Source organism: Pipistrellus kuhlii, unplaced genomic scaffold (genome assembly GCF_014108245.1).
Source record: "Pipistrellus kuhlii isolate mPipKuh1 unplaced genomic scaffold, mPipKuh1.p scaffold_m20_p_5, whole genome shotgun sequence".
Lineage (NCBI taxonomy): Eukaryota > Metazoa > Chordata > Mammalia > Chiroptera > Vespertilionidae > Pipistrellus > Pipistrellus kuhlii.
This window is the reverse complement of record NW_023425551.1, coordinates 53,887,824-53,904,662: the sequence shown is the minus strand read 5'-3', so window position 1 is coordinate 53,904,662 and position 16,839 is coordinate 53,887,824. Positions and strand designations below refer to the sequence as shown.

At 39.1% G+C, this 16,839-nt stretch overlaps 1 protein-coding gene across 1 annotated transcript in view; it reads left to right on the top strand.

Annotated features, from left to right (window-relative positions):
• Positions 1-16,839, top strand: part of CD109 (CD109 molecule) — a 106,158-nt gene that overhangs the window by 69,758 nt on the left and 19,561 nt on the right. Inside the window, exons 18-23 of the mRNA XM_036414099.2 lie at positions 2,110-2,248; positions 3,033-3,150; positions 4,849-4,962; positions 6,583-6,801; positions 8,172-8,313; positions 11,374-11,550. Of these exons, the coding sequence (XP_036269992.1) occupies positions 2,110-2,248; positions 3,033-3,150; positions 4,849-4,962; positions 6,583-6,801; positions 8,172-8,313; positions 11,374-11,550 (909 nt within the window). The remainder of the gene's footprint in view (positions 1-2,109; positions 2,249-3,032; positions 3,151-4,848; positions 4,963-6,582; positions 6,802-8,171; positions 8,314-11,373; positions 11,551-16,839) is intronic.

The window sequence follows — 16,839 nt, the reverse complement described above, 5'->3', positions numbered from 1 at the left end:
ATGTGGTCAATCCATCTAATCTGTGCTGTCCTGTGATCACCATTGAGGAAATAATAGTCACCCAAGGTCATATTATCACCTGAACACGGCTCCACTCCTAACATTTCAAATGCCTATCCTTCTGCCTTGTATATTCTCTCAATCCCTTAAAAATCTATTAAATATCCTATTTGGTCTTCTTGTTATTCTGAGTTATTGGTTCCTTTGCCTCTGTTTTCCTCCTATTTCTGGCCTGGACTACTAGTATATGCTGACTCAATTTGGTAGAATACTTCCTCAGACCCTCCCATGACATCGTTTTTTAAACTCAACTTTGGAACAACTCAACTTTATCTTACCCCTCTGTTTATGCATCCCTCTGATGCCCCACAATTACCTTAAATCCAATATATCACAGACCAAGTTTATGATATTGTCTCTTCTTACAACCTCACTCTTCCTTAATATGTTTTGATTGATATATGATTCCTTGAACTGATATGATTTCACATCTCTGTTAATTAAATCGTTATTGACTCAGATGTCCAAATAGAAACCTCAGAACTCACCTTCTCTTCTTGTCAGGTGTGGGCCAGCATAGTGGTTAAGAAAAGGATTTTCCACCAAATACTTCTGGCTTTGAATTCTGACCTTATGACCGAGAAAATAAATTAAGTTCTCCAAGCCTCAGTTTTCTCCCTGAAATATAAGACTAATAATATTACTTGTATTACAGGGTTGTTGTGAGGTTAAATTCAAAAGCATATAAATGTTTAACACTTGTTTGACACATCTAAGTCTACAATTACCTATAATATTATCCCCCAAATCCAGTTTGTTCATTCATTCTTCAAAAGATAGTGATGATATTAATTGCATGCTTATCACGTACGAGGCAGCAGAGCTTCCAACTTGGTCTCGTGGGGCAAAGCAACACATAGGGAGAAGAGTGTGCTGATGGGGGAAGTGCAGGGTGCCTTGGGCTCACACAGAGCTCATCCAGTCATGCGGTACAGGAGACAGAACAGAATTACTGACATCATCCTCCCTCTCCTCTCTTTGGTCTCAGGCTCCTAGCAGTGCCTCCTTGGCTAGTGCTGTGGCTTCCCAACTAACAGTTTTGCCCGCTTCCATTTCCCCCAGCTCTAAACCGTGGTTCACACTGAGGGGAGGGTTATCTTATAAAACATGGGTTAGAGCATGTTTCAAACTCATCGAAAACCTTCTATAGGTCATCTTTGCTTAAAGGATTATGTCCAAACCCTTCAGCATGATATTTGTATATTTAAAAATGTGGACCCAGCCATTCTTTTCCCCCCTCCTTGTATGCCACTTTTGCCTAGTACTAATTGTCATATTGTGGACATGCCTTTGTACTTAATTTACTTCCCCTCACCATATGGGATACTCTTTATTTGGAGACAGAAGGAAAATGGAATGGCCACAACAATGCAAAATGGAATTTCCCCCATAGCCATATTCTTTTTCACGATCCAGATTCTGTGTAAAATTAACTGTTCTTGTTTGCTAGTTTGCTACAGTTTTCTATTTGTCTCCCTCCTCCATAGAGTGGAGCTCATTACATTCATTTTTGCATCGTTGATACCTATTATAGTATACTTTTTTTTTTACATTTTATTTTGAAATAATTTTAGACTTATAGATGAGTTGCAAGAATAGAGATAGGTGACCCAGAGTCTGTGTGGCAATATGGTTTTAAAAATAAGAATAAAGTTAGTGGCATCTTATGGCCAGCATAGGCAATGGTGATCAGCATTAGAGAGCTAAAAAAAGGAGAATAGCAAAAAAGGAGGTAGCTTTAAAAATGTGATTTAACTGAATTTTTAGCAACTGAACTGTCAGTAGTTTTGGGGATATTGGCCATAGAGGCAGGAAAGGTCTTTTCTTTTTTAAATTTTATTTTTTAATTTCTCCCTTGGTTGTACCTGGCCAGGTGGTCTCGGGCAAGTCATTAAATTTCTCATATTGCTCATCTGTAAAATGAGAGGATTGGACAAGATGAACTCTAACATCCCATTCAGCTGAGAGATGCTGTGATTCTGTGGATTGTTTATAATCATTGTTTAGAGTGATTTTTCCCCCCTTACAGTTGCCAATGTTTATTTTTAGATGACGGTATATTTGATGAGGTGTACAACGGGAGAAATGATGGAAATATGGGAGATTCCTATGACTTTGATTCAATTGACAATCCACGTGTCAGAAAAGATTTTCCAGAGACTTGGATTTGGCTAGACACCAACATGGGGTAAAAAAGTTGTTTGCCCATGTATATTTTGTCTAGTGTTAGTTTTAAAGAAGTTTTGCCATCTTTTTGTTAAGTACAAACAGAGTGTGATTAAGAACTAAATAGACCAAGAGGTTTTTATTTCGAAGTGATTTTGATTGCAAATAAGTATAGTATTTAGTAAAGCCACATGTGAATTGTGGCAGTCATCGCTAATGAAGGGTGATTTTTTTAAAAAACTTATTTGAAGTCTTTTGATTCATTATAGAAAAATTGCTGAGTATATTTGTTGCCTTGGGGTGAAGAGCACCCCTGGTTACCTTCTCTACTTTGTGACTCCTCTTAATATTATACATTGCCCTGAGCCACAGGGAAATGGGTGTGAGTGGAGTAAGGAATTCACTTAGGTGACAAACCCTGTGCTACCTGTCTGATGACCGAACAGGTAAATCATGAAATCTATACGTGTTTTATAGTCTACTATTTACGGAATCTTTTATGCAAATTGAAAGATGAAATTAAAGTTATTTGAAAAAACATACTTATTATATATATACAAAATTTTATGAAAATAACGTTCATCTTTAAGATATAAACACTGTAGAAAGCTTTTATTTTAATATGGATCAGTATGGTCTTATTATGACCTATTTGTTGTTGTTTTATGTATAAATCTTAAAAAATTTTAGATATGTAAGTGTTTTGAAGAATTAATATTCTTCCAAAAAATGGTTTAGCTCATGTTACTTAATTTGAAATGTATCAGTTCTTGGTTTTGTGATTTTTATATTTTTCTTGACTTCAGTTCCAAGATTTACCAAGAATTTGAAGTTACTGTACCTGATTCTATCACTTCTTGGGTAGCTACTGGTTTTGTGGTCTCTGAGGACTTGGGTTTTGGACTAACACCTGCTCCAGTGGAGGTAGCGTATTAAAATGCTGCTTATAAATGTTACAGTGTCATGAAGTGAAGAAAGTGTCAACTCCTCAATAGATTAAAAAAAAGGGTTGCTTTTGATGTTTACCACGGTTTAGAAATCCCTAGGTGTTTGGGGTTTTTTAAGAATGTGAGTTGTATTAAGCTACTAAATATGCTGGATCCATATTAAGATTTGGATAGAAAGTTTACTATTTACCAAATCCAAACACTTCCAAAGGTCAGAAGACAGGGAATATTTCTGTGTGTCCCTCTTTCAAGGACAAACAGAACTTCTCAAGATGTGCCCAGGCAGACATTCCTTCACATCTCCTGGGTTAAACTGCATCACGGGTCACTTCCTAAACCAGTCACTGGCAAGAGGAATATAATAACTATCCTTGGTCGTAGCTGAAGCCCCTTTTTATAACAGATATTTTGTTTTGTCCCTCTACGAATAAAAATGAAATTCATAGAATATATACTATATTTACATATTCAATTGAAAATCAATACGATACACTAAGTGATATATTAAGGAGAAATAAAAGGATGGTAATGTATAATAAAATAATACATATTTCAGGATATAAATGAGCAGGCATAGCTGCATTAGAAGACATAACATATTTAAATATTTCTATCATGCACAGAGATGCAGTTGACATACTTGTATTGTTTTAGCTGCCTGTGGTGATATAAATTTTTGAAACTGTGAACAACTTTTAGCAATGTTACAAACAAAACAAGTATGGTCTTCTTTTGACTTCTAAAACAGTTGTATTTATGAGAAATTCAGTGTGCATTGAAAAATGTTTTGGCTTTACATTATGTTGGAATTATGTTGTAAGTTCAGGTTCTTATAAGCAGGCACATTGTCTACATGGATGCCTGAAAAGACATTCAAGACTCATGAGAGACATGGGACCATTTTTAGTTGTCTGGGACTCCTGAGTCTTGCAGGCCTTCACCTGCTAAGTGCCAATTGCTCCTTCAAATGTTGTAGCAACCTAAGACACTTCCACAGATGCCCAAATCAACCTCTAGAGGGAAATCCTGCTGCCAGTGGGAACGACGGGCTCAAAGGAATTGAGGCTTCTCCTTAGAGGCAGGGGAAGGTTCAGTTTCTCCTGCAGGACTTGGCCAACAGTATTGGAGTTAAGTCCCCAATGAGGAAGTACAGGTGTCTGCATATGTAAGTTATAAGAAGTAGGCAGACCCATCATTTAGACTTTGCACATGAGTCTGAAACAGTCTTTGATTTGGTTGGTGGCTTCTAAAGCAGAATGGTGGAGTCAGTATAACACAGTAGCAGAGGAACTTGACTTTGACACCACACACATTGGGATCCACTTACTGGCACTATGATCTTATACTAGTTACAGGGTCTCTGAGCTTCCTCTTTAACCTCTGTAAAATATGAGGATAACACTGCCTCTTAAGGTTGTAATGATTAAATGAGTTAATGTGGGTAAAGTACCTGGTTCCTAGTAGGCCCTTAATAAAGTCTAGCGTTAGGTAACATAAATCAAATCAATTTACCGTATTCATTTGTGATAAGCTGCCATTTGCTGTATGTTGATAGGCAAGTGGACATTTCTATGTGAAGTTAAGCTTCCTAGGTTTTGTGAGATTTGCTTTTAATTCAATAAAATGTGAAGCATTTCGATATGAATAAAATATGTGTTCATTGTGTTTTTTCCAGCTGCAAGTCTTTCAGCCATTTTTCATTTTTTTGAATCTTCCCTACTCTGTGATCAGAGGGGAAGAATTTGCTTTGGAAGTAACCATATTCAATTATTTGAAAGATCCCACTGAGGTAATGTATGAAAGATTTTGTTAACCACTTATACTACAGGAAGAAACGTGTAGGGACTGGTTTGGTTAGTGTTCAGGCTCTGGGTATCTAAGCCCTTTATCCATTCTGGAGGAATGAGCATAAACATCCTTGGGCTGTGATTTCTTCTGCTTATTAACATCTAGGGATATTATTCACATGATAAAGCATTCTCTATCCCTTCTCCGACCTTTCCAGCACATTTCCCCCCAGTTTAGCCACATAACTTCCCTATTGTCTCTGGGGCAGGTCTTCCTCTTTCCTGCCGTCTGCAGTTTTTCCTAGTCTGACTCACATCTAGAATGTGTTGCCGCTTGTCATTGCCACTCTTTGCCCAGTGAGGTTGGCAAGAATTTATTCCATTCAAGACCTGGCTTGAAACTAAGATGCCTTTCCTCACCATTCTGTTCCGTGTGTTGTCCTCACAAATTTTTCAGGGTGTCTGTTTCCAGGGCTTGGTGTTTTGAGCCATGTGCCTTGTGTCTCCTTAGTGTGTCAGTTCCCTGGAAGGCAGGATTAGGCTCACTGTTTGTGTTGTGTCCATAACTAAATGATTGGTTATTTTCCCCCCCCAGAGTAAGTAGGAATATGTAATTTACCTTATTAGCTGTACTTCACGAAAATGCTGTCATCTCTTTAAGCACTATGTCCATAGAGTAAATTGTTTATTTTATTAATTTAAAAAATATTTTTATTGATTTCAGAGAAGAAGGAAGAGGGAGAGAGAGAGAAACATCAATGATGAGAAACATCAATGATGGCTGCCTCATGCAAGCCCCACACTGGGGATTGAGTTCACAACTGACTGGGAATCGAACCGTGACTTTCTGGTTCTTAGGTTGGTGTTCAACCACTGAGCCACGCTGGCTAGGCAAATCGATTTTTGTTTTAAAACTTTAGTTTTTTGTCTAGTCAACATGGACTCCTAAGCTCTGGAGTCCAAGGCCAGGACTCAGCATTCCATTCTACCATTTACCAGCAAATAACTTAGTTGTAGTCTTCCTCATCTGTGAAATGGGAATAATAATTATTATCTTTACAGAAAATGTTTTGAGAAAGTAAATGGGGAAAACAAGTCACAACATGCAAGGCCTAGAGAAATGCTCATTTTGATGGGACTGCAACTTTGGCGTATGTTACAAAGTTGACCACCAGTATATGCTTCAGTGCTAATGTCTGGGGCAGACTTTCCTTGGGATAATTTTAGCAGAGACTCTCAATGAATGTCACAGCATTTCATCCTTTGGTCTCAGGTTTTTCTAGGAAGACCAGTGTCCCAGAATGATGGTAAAACCAGGCTGGTGGCAAACCATGACACAAATAACCTTTCTGGGCACCTTCTTACCACTCAGAGGCTTCAGATAACAAGAGAAATTAATGTTCTGAAGAGCACCCTTTCCCCACATATCTTGAAGTAGATGGGAAAGCATAAGAAAGCAATGAAGTTTTCCGTGGTACCCTTTCATCCTCTCCTTGACTGGATCTATCTCATCTTTCTCTAGTCTTGGGCCTCACAGATAAATAGAACTTAAAATAGTAATACTGTTAACACTTTACAGAGGAGTATTTATTATACAAAATCTTTGATAATTTTTCTTTCAGGTTAATGTGACCATTAAGGAAAGTGACAAATATGATATTCTAATTGCTTCAAATAAAGTCAATGTCACAGGGTATCAGCAGACCATTGTGGTCCCCAGTGAGGATGGGGTGACTGTTACCTTCCCAGTCAATCCAAAACATCTGGGGGAAATTCCTATCACAGTCATAGCTACTTCACCTGCTGCTTCTGATGCTGTCACCCAGAACGTTTTAGTGAAGGTAAGTGGCTGGAGTTTCAGATAAATGAAATGGAAATACATAGTTGGAAAGGAAACAGAAGATAGTTTTTCTTGTTTAGCTTTGTTGGCAAGACATGCAAGCTCACTTTCTCTATCCTTCTGGTAATGCCTAATGATTCCCCCCCCCCCCCCATCTATATGTACAAATATACTATACTTTGGAAGTACTTGCCAATTTCCTCTTTAAATTTATTTAATTAATTTAATTACTGTATATTTTATTTTATTTCTCGTTAATCCTCAACAGAGGATGTTTTTTTCCATTGATTTTTAGTGAGCATGGAAGAGAGGGGGGGAGATACAGAGAGAGAAACATCAGTGTGAGAGAGACACATCAATTGGTTTCCCACTACACTTGCCCTCGCCAGGGCTTGGGATCAAGCCTGCAACCGAGGCCTGTGCTCTTGAAGGAATCAAACCTGCCACCCTTCAGTCCACAGGCTGACTTTCTATCTATTGAGCCAAATTGGCTAGGGCCTCTCTTTAATTTATAATATGAATGCCCTGGCCAGTGTAGCTCTGTTGGTTAGAGTGTCAGAGGGGTCTTGCTTTTAATTCCTGGTCAGGGCACATACCAAGGCTTCGGTTTTGATTCCTGGTCCAAGCATATTTCTCCCTCACACCAATGCTTCTCTTTCACACATCAATGTTTCTCCCTCACATTGACGTTTCTCTCTCACATTGATCCATTTCTCACATCAATGTTTTTCTCTCTCCCTCTCTCTCTCTCTACAATCATTGAAAAACATATCCTTGGGTAAGGATTAAAATAAATAAAAGATACATTTATAGTATGACTATAAAGCAAGTCTCTTTTGTAGTCAATTACATTTACAAATTGTGTTACAATGGGATCCTGTTAAATCATGCTAAGTGGACATGTAGATTTTGAATTTTGAATTTCCTCAGCACAGGTAGGAGAGATTTTGTAGATTTTTTTTTTTTAGAGAACACATTATACACAAAAAGACCACTCAGCATAGTGGGTAAGCACTGGTACTCTGAGGTGAGGCAGCCCTGTGCTCAGATCCCAGCTCTGTCAAGTGTGACTTTGGGAAAGGTATTTAATTTCTCTCTTGGGTAATAATAGAACCTATCTCAGAGAGATTTTTCTTATTACCTTTTCATTTTCTGCTTTGTCATTTCCATTACCATTCCATGAAATGTTTTGCCTAAACTAGAAAATAAACACTTATTAACAGATTTGAAGCAAGAATCAAGAAATGGTAGGCATTAACTGTACACACTTGTAGACACAACAGGCCAAATGTCTGTCTTATGATTTGTGTACAGTTCCTGGTAAACTGATGAGTAGGGACCACATTACTTATATTGCTTTTGTTTCAACAGGGAGAAGGAATAGAAAAAATATATTCACAATCTGTCTTGTTGGAATTGAATGACAAGCTGCAAACTACACAGAAAACATTGAGTTTCTCCTTTCCTCCCAATACAGTGGAAGGCAGTGAAAGAGTTCAGATCACTGTTGTTGGTAAGAATAGAGTCTATCTCCATCACTACTGGTTCATTTGTACATGATAATATATGTTTTCATCTCTTTGTAGATGTACCGCATTTTCTTATTCAGTTAAAACAAGAAGAGGTTGCAAGAAGTTTTCAGTTGGTACCAAATAGAAAGGCTAGCAAGTTCACAATAGGAAGGCTAGCAAGATATGTTTCCTAGACCAGTTCTTCTAGTGTTCAATGTGCATAGGAATCACCTGGGGGTTCTTGTTTAGAGGCAGATCCTGGTTTAGTGGGCTGGGGCTGGGGCTGGGATTCTGCATTTCTGACAAGCTCCCAGCTGATGCTGATACATCTGGTGTGCAGGCTACTTTTGAGCAGTAAGGCCCCATTATAATGTGGCTGCAGGGGGAGGCTATTTCTATGGACAGAACTTCTGGCTTCTGTGGCTCCCAAGTTCCGACAATAAAAGAATCTTCTATGGCACTTCGTAAAGACACAAATATCTGGGCTCTACTCCCTACCTCCTCAGTCAGAATCTCACTGGCTAAGGCTAGGGAAGGTATATTCTGAGCACTGGAGTTTGAGGGCTGCTGTTTAGGGGAGCTGTCTGTGCAGGACACAAGCCACCTTTACAGTAGGAAGCTACCCACTGACTGTAGGCATCCTCTCCTGCTCTCCTGCTGATGCCTGAAAAGTACTTTTGTATTGACTATTAAAGAGATCTTCCACACAAACACTTTGTTTATATAGTTGTGCTTTCTAACAAACTAAAGAAATGTTTAGATTAGTGACATCGAAATGGTTCGGTTTTCAAGGTGTTAGGACCTTAGGCACTTTCTCAGAGGTTCTTTTACATGTCATCTGCAAGTGTAATGCTTTTTATTATAACCCCAAGTAACCAATTCCTCTGTAGACGACTTTCTTTGGGACCTTAGATATGACTTTTTAAAAAGGTATTTTAAAATATATTTTTATTGATTTCAGAGAGGAAGAGAGAGGGAGAGAGAGATAGAAACATCAATGATGAGAGAGAATCACGGATCAGCTGCCTCCTGCACGCCCCTATTGGGGAATGAGCCTGCAACCCGGGCTTATGCCCTTGACTGGAATTGAACCTGAGACCCTTTAGTCACCATGCTGACACTCTACCCACTCAGCCAAACTGGCTAGGGCAGATATAACTCTTTAAAAGGAATTAAATAAACTCTTTGTTTAGGGGAATAAATTCTGTATAGACATCTCTTGCAGTGTGGGGAATGTTGGGAGGATGCAGTCCACATATGCACACAAAGGGAAGAGCCTTGAATTTTGTTCATTTTTATCTATTTCTGTTTTTAAAATATATTTGTATTGATTTCAGAGAGGAAGGGAGAGGGAGAGAGAGATAGGAGCATCAATAATGGGAGAGAATCATTGATTGGCTGCCTCCTGCATGTGCCCTTGACCGGAATCAAATTCAGGACCCTTCTGTCCCCAGGCCAACACTCTATATCCACTGAGCCACACCATTTAGGGCATCAGCCTGTACTTCAGCCAAACCATCACCCTGTACATTGGAACAAACCTATCGAGGGTCATTGACGTGCTCTTTTAAGCTTGAGGTAGAGAATGGCCTTTCAAGTTATTTATTTATTTATTTATTCTTTAAATATATTTTATTGATTTTTTACAGAGAGGATGAGAGAGGGATAGAGAGCTAGAAACGTCGATGAGAGAGAAACATTGACCAGCTGCCTCTTGCACACCCCCTACCAGGGATGTGCCTGCAACCAATGTACATGCCCTTGACTGGAATCAAACCTGGGACCTTTCAGTTCACAGACCAATGCTCTACCGCTGAGCCAAACTGGTTTTGGCTCAAGTTTTATTTTGATATGGTTTTTATTTTTATTTATTTATTTTTTTAAACTATATTTTATTGATTTTTTACAAAGAGGAAGGGAGAGAGACAGAGAGCTAGAAACGTCGATGAGAGAGAAACATCGACCAGCTGCCTCCTGCACACCCCCAACTGGGGGTGTGCCCGCAATCAATGTACATGCCCTTGACCGGAATCGAACCCGGGACCTTTCAGTCCACAGACCGACGCTCTACCACTGAGCCAAACCGGCTTCGGCGATATGGTTTTTATTTTAAAAAGACTATTTGGTAGCCCAGAATGTTTGAATATCAGCTTGCTCTTTGAATTTTGAAAGTCTATGTTTATGTTCACTCTGAATATTAGAAACAGAACTTGCAGTGGTAATAATATAACCTTTATTTAGATATTTATGTTAACATATAAAGTTTGACATCACACGGTAGTGTGACTGCAGCCTACTCATAAGAAAGAGTTCTTCCTCTCTTTTAGGATTCATTTTTTTAAAAGGATCAGATTTTTCATTAGGTTTTTGAACTTGAAACAGTATGTTTCTAAACTACACAGAAGAATATTCTTCTCCATATAGCTCAACCTCAATGGGGGCAGAATTAGAACTCAACCTCTATATTTCTGAATTTTTACTTATTTCCCTGAGTCATGGTGTTAGAATGTGGGGAGAGAAGTCTTTTAATCACATTTTGTTTAATTTTCTGTAACTATCTTTGAAGAGTATTTCTAACCTTTTTGACCCTGAAAGTCATTGAAATGTTTCTATTTGTTAGTTCCACTTCGTTGCTGCTAAATAAAGCATATTGAAAAATATTACAATTTCTATCTTTTAAAAAATTATTTCTCTAGTATTTGTAGTGTGTTAGAAAGAAATCAGAATGAAGTTTTATTTATGTAAAAAATATTAATTAAAAAACTGTTTCTTTCCTATATAAGAATGATGGTTTGCTATGGTTAATTCTTGACATTTTTGTTCAATAGTTATTTTAAAATGTATTTTGTTGTCTAAAGTATGCCTGTATCTTTAGCTGAGATAAAGGTGTCTTAATCTGTCATGTAATCTACAAGTTCAGTATCACTGTATTAGCAACATATTGGAGCAATCATCCTAAACTCTTGATTAAAATTTCTACTCTGTTCTATGCAAGTCTGTTCGCTGCCAACAGGTCCAGGTATGGGGTATTTGCTGAATGTGTTACCATTTTGTGCTTTCAGGAGATATTCTTGGCCCTTCCATCCATGGCTTAACCTCATTGATTCAGATGCCTTATGGTTGTGGTGAACAGAACATGATAAGCTTTGCTCCAAATATTTATGTTTTGGATTATCTAACTAAAAAGAAACAACTGACAGAGAGTTTAAAAGAAAAAGCCCTTTCATTTATGAGACAAGGTAAGCATTTCATTTTATTTTAAAAACCTTTATTGTTGACAGTATTACATATGTCCCCTTTCAAGGTAAGCATTTTAGAAACATACTTTAAAAAAATATATATATTTTATTGAGTTTTTACAGAGAGGGAAAGAGAGGGATCGAGAGTTAGAAACATCGATGGGAGAGAAACATCGATCAGCTGCCTCCTGCACACCTCCCACCGAGGATGTGCATGCTGCCAAGGTACCTGCCCTTGACTGGAATCGAACCTGGGACCTTTCAGTCTGCAGGCCGACGCTCTATCCACTGAGCCAAACTGGTTTCGGCTAGAAACATACTTTTATTTATTATTTTTTTTAAAGGCAGAGTTCATGCTAGACCATTTTTCAAAACAGGCAGGCTGTGTCTTTGCTATGTGACCGTGGGACCACATGGTGCTGAAATGTGCTGGGAGTGTGAGTCTTCAGCTCATTGTTTTCCTGATTGCTGCTCAGGTGTTTGTTAAGGGTTTGGTTTTGGGAGGGGTTTGTGTTTTCATAAGGGACATGAAATGTAAAGCTATGTAAAGGAATGAGTGTTCACTTACTCATTAAACATTTAGCCCTTGCTAGTGCCACGGGCACAGAGGAAGTCAGGACCTTTCCGCTCATGGAATCCCCTGGACAGACCCACAGGTGGTGTCCCATGTGGGGACCTTCTCAGTGCAAGTAAAAAAGCGAGCAGAGGGTGAGGAGAGAGATGCTTGTGTGGGAGGCCCTGCTGGACCCCTCTCAGAAAAGGGCACACCAGTGGTGACTCTACCCTGACTCCTTGAGAGGCTCCTACTGTTTTGCAGACACCAGATACTTTGTGTCTGCAACTTGCTAATACCAACGGGGATCATTAGTTGAAAGCGTGCTATGTGGCAGGCAGTGTTCTCAACACTTGACATCTAATATCTCATTTAATGCTCACAATTAGTAGTATCCATCTATTTTTACAGATGAAGAAACAGAGGCACAGAAAAGTTAACTGACTTGCCCAGGGTCCTAGGGCAAGTGAGTGGCAGAGCTGGGATTTGAACTCAGAGTGCTCTCTGTGGCATCGAAGTGTGTGTCACGCTAAATTCAAAGGAGATCTTTGCACATTGCCACCATGGTTGTATTTAAGGAGATGAGTAAAATGTATTTGAAAGGGTCATAATTTAACCTTGAGAAGACAAGATTCCCACTTGTATTCAAAATTTAATTTGTTGGTTTCGAGAGGAATGTATGTGGGAACTAGACTGTTGTGAAGACGACATGATAGTTTGCAGCAGCCATCAGTTGCATCTACCTACAGAGTTAGGATCTAAAGTCAGCAAGTGAATCCGGTCCATTTCCCTCTAAAAACAAATGGGAGCTTCTTCCCCTCTGTCTATCCCATGGCTGGTTCTCCCCTTCCGATGCCGCCTTGGATCACTCCAGGGGCTAATAGACTCTCTGCTTCTGTGCTCACCGTCTCCACATATTATAAAAGGGATTTTTTGAAATTATCAAAATTATGTCACTGCCTTGCTTAAAATTCTCCAGTGGGTTCCCAGCCTTATCCTTCAAGGCCCCGATTGAACAGCCTGGCATCCACCCCCCACCTTGTCTGATGCTGCCCCGCTGGCTCCCCGCCTGGGGCTTCAGAGCCTTCAAACTTGTGCTCCTTCTCCTGGGAGGCTCTTCCCCCAGATCTTCCTGTGACCAGCTCCTTCTCTTCCCTCATGTAGTGTTTTCTTCCGAGAGGTCTTTCCTGACCATTTATTAATTCTCACTTATATTATCCCATTTCATTTTTATTCACCACACAATATTATTTAAAATTATCTTGTTTTTTTATTTTTAAACATATTTTAAACACATTTTTATTGATTTCAGAGAAGAAGGAAGAGGGAGAGAGAAATAGAAACATCACTGATGAGAATCATCGTTTGGTTGACTCCTGCATGCCCCCTACTGGGGACTGAGCCTGCAAACCGGGCTTGTACCCTGACTGTTAAATCAAACCGTGACCTCCTGGTTCCTGGTTCCACTGAGCTACATCGGTTGGCTTTATTTTTATTTTTAAAAAATTTTTAATATATTTTTATTGTTGATAGTATTATAGATATCTTCCATCCCCCCTTTTTATTTTTTATTTTTATTCTTTTTATAATCTAGCTGTCTCCTGCACTACAAGGTAAGCTCCCTGACAGTGGGGACCATGTTTAATATCTTGTCCATTGTCCCTATCTTGGCGCTTCACTAAATGCAGGATGGGTGAACACATTACTATCAACATTGGCCTCTGTGGCCTTAGGTTCACATCCTAATGTGGAGATTGGGTCTCGGAGATCTCTCAAGTTCTCCCACAATGCAGTGGTTATTTGTCAACACGGTAGGCAGGTTCCTATCAGCTAGGAATCGTGGCCAGTGCTTTCAGTGTTTTGCCTTGGGAGCTGGTGGAGTGGCGGATGGAAGTCTGTACAGTGGAACGCCCCCAAAGGCACCATTTCACACGCTGAACTGAATCACATTTCAAAGCGAAGGACAGAAACTTCTTGTTATAATGATTTTCATTATGAAATCAGCGTCTCATTTTCAGAGACTGTTTTTTCTTTTGCCATCACATTTGCCAAAGTTCTTTAAATATACCGTTGTTGTTTTTATTTTTTACGAAATTAACGTGGCTTTGGCATGAGTCATGATTATATTATTTAAATGTCATTTATGAACAGCGCATTGTTTTACTTAAATCATGCTTGGCCCAAGAACCCTGTAACCTGACCCATTGTGTTTTAGCCAAAACAACAGCTACATCATTGAATGAAGTGTCTTTTGCTGTCAAAAGAAAAATAGAACCGTAAAATGAAAGCTGTTTTTGATAAGGCCTGAATCTGTTAATTAGAGATTGAAGACACTTGTTTTCCTCAAATATTTAAATCCTAGCGCCTGCAGCTCGATTTTCAAATGAGACTCAGACTGGGCTTAGCTGAAAACACATTATATTTTCTCTATTGAAATAAAATCAGAGGAAAAGTAGGTTTCAGAAGTCTGATGCTGCATTTGGCCATCACGAGAATGGGAAGATGTTACTGAAAAACCTGGGAAAGGTCTCATCTTCCATTTCATGTCAGAGAGAGGAAGGGAGTTGATAATGACTACTTATCTTTTAGTACAGAGGATATTTTCACCAGCTTTTTTTTTTTTTTTTTTACAGAAAGTGATTGATATAGTCACAGGGAGCTGATTTTACAACTTTTGTTTTTTGTATGCAATTTTTAAAAATATATATATTTTATTGATTTTTTTTTACAGAGAGGAAGAGAGAGGGATAGAGACTTAGAAACACCCCCGACTGTGGATTTGCCCTCAACCAAGGTACATGCCCTTGACCGGAATCGAACCCGGGACTTTTTAGTCCACAGGCTGACACTCTATCCACTGAGCCAAATCAGTTTTGGCTTGTATGCAATTTTGACATTTGAGGTAACCCACATTAAAATACCGTTAGAACGTCACTTTTCTGTGTGTTTCTGTGAACAGTGCTTTCATATTTATTATGATAAATTGTAAATGTTTTACATTTGTGGCTATTTCAAAAAGAAAAGTCATGGCCCAGTAAGTATGCATCTTTTCTGGCCCTTTCTAAGTGACAGTTCATGTGGACCTCTGGACTTCTTCTGTATTTTGTCAGAGTGTCTGTTAATTCTGGTTATACGGTATTATTACTTTCGAACTCAAGAACTAGTCATAAAACTCTGAACTTAAAGGTTATACTCTTATTTCCTCATGAACTTCTGGGGAACAACACGCTTTTGCCTTTCTCACCTATCATGATTAAATGCCTCCAGCTTGGGTGACTACATGGAATTGTATTGATAGTCATTACAGCTGAGCCAACAGTGCCATTTCTGCTTATGGGATGGGTGATTTGGAGGACTAGCAGCTGAGGGCTCTTTAAGGATGCACAGGTGGGTTAGGACGAGGAAGGGAACGTCACAGGAGACTCCTTCCAGGAGAGCCATGTGCGCTCCTCTCTTCAGGCTCTGATTCTCTCCTTTATTTCACCACGGAGCAGGGCTGGTGGCTTAGCTTTTCGGTTTTATCTAAACTAACTCCAGAAATGCTCTCCCCAACAGGAGATTGTCCGCGAGTCCTCCCCCTCCTCCGGGCTGGCTGCCCCTGGTGGAAGAATGGTGCTAGTTGTTGATATTAATGGGGACTGCTGGAGGTCAGCCACCTGAGGGGTAATTTCCATAAGCACTGATCTCATCTCCATGAGCTCATCTCTCTGACTGGTTTTACAATAACTCATACTTGGAACTGCAGTTGTTGATGTGATTTGGGGCTTGGAGTCACGTGGTCGTCTTCTCCATGTGGGTCCTTCCTTTCACTGGAGCAGCTCTTGTAATGATGGAGGGCCCTGAATCTTTCCTTTTCTTTGTCCTCCTCTCTTTTCCTCTTTTTTCTCCTTTCCTCTTCTTTCTCTCCTGCTCTCCCCTCCCGTCTCCTCTGCCAGACTGAGTTCACAGAATGGTAGATTTAGTCTTGAATTGGAAATCAAGGGAGAATGTCTTGGACTCTTTTGCTAATTTCTTTTGTGAATATTAGACCATTATTCTGCTCCTCTGTGATCCCTGACTAGCTCTGAAAAAGAGATCTAATCTGTGTTGTTTTTTTCAAAAGTTTAACTTTTTTTCATTCTTATTTGATTTTTTGAATATGTAGAACAATTCTTCTAAAAGTCAAACCTGTTCTGAAAGGTATATGCAAAGGGTATCTGTAACTCTTGTATCCCTTCCCCCTATCCTTATAGGTAACTTACTTCATTGGTTTCTAGTTTCTTTTTGTTTTCTTGGTTCTTTTTCTTAAGCAAAAGGTTATATGCTATATATGCTATTTTAGACTGCCTTTTTCACTTAATAATATAGCCATCAAATTAGTACACTTAAGTTCAGAGAAATAGCACCTGTTCTTTTTTCACAGCTGCATAATACTGCATTGTGAGTATGCACTACATTTTGTTCAACCAGAGTCTAATTTGGGGGCATTTAGGTCATTTCCAATATTTTTGCAATTACAAATGATGCTTCAATGAATAAACTTTTGCATGAATATGCCTATATTGTTGGAGGTATATCTTTAGGATGGATTCTTAGAAGTAGGATTATTGGGTTACAAGGTATAGGCATTTTCCTATACCATTTTGAATTCCCCCTAACAATGATGAGGGCTGGTCTCCTTATAGCTTCCCGGACAGAATGAATGGTCAAGCTTTTGAATCTTTGCTAATATGATGGGTGAGAAATGGTATCTCAAT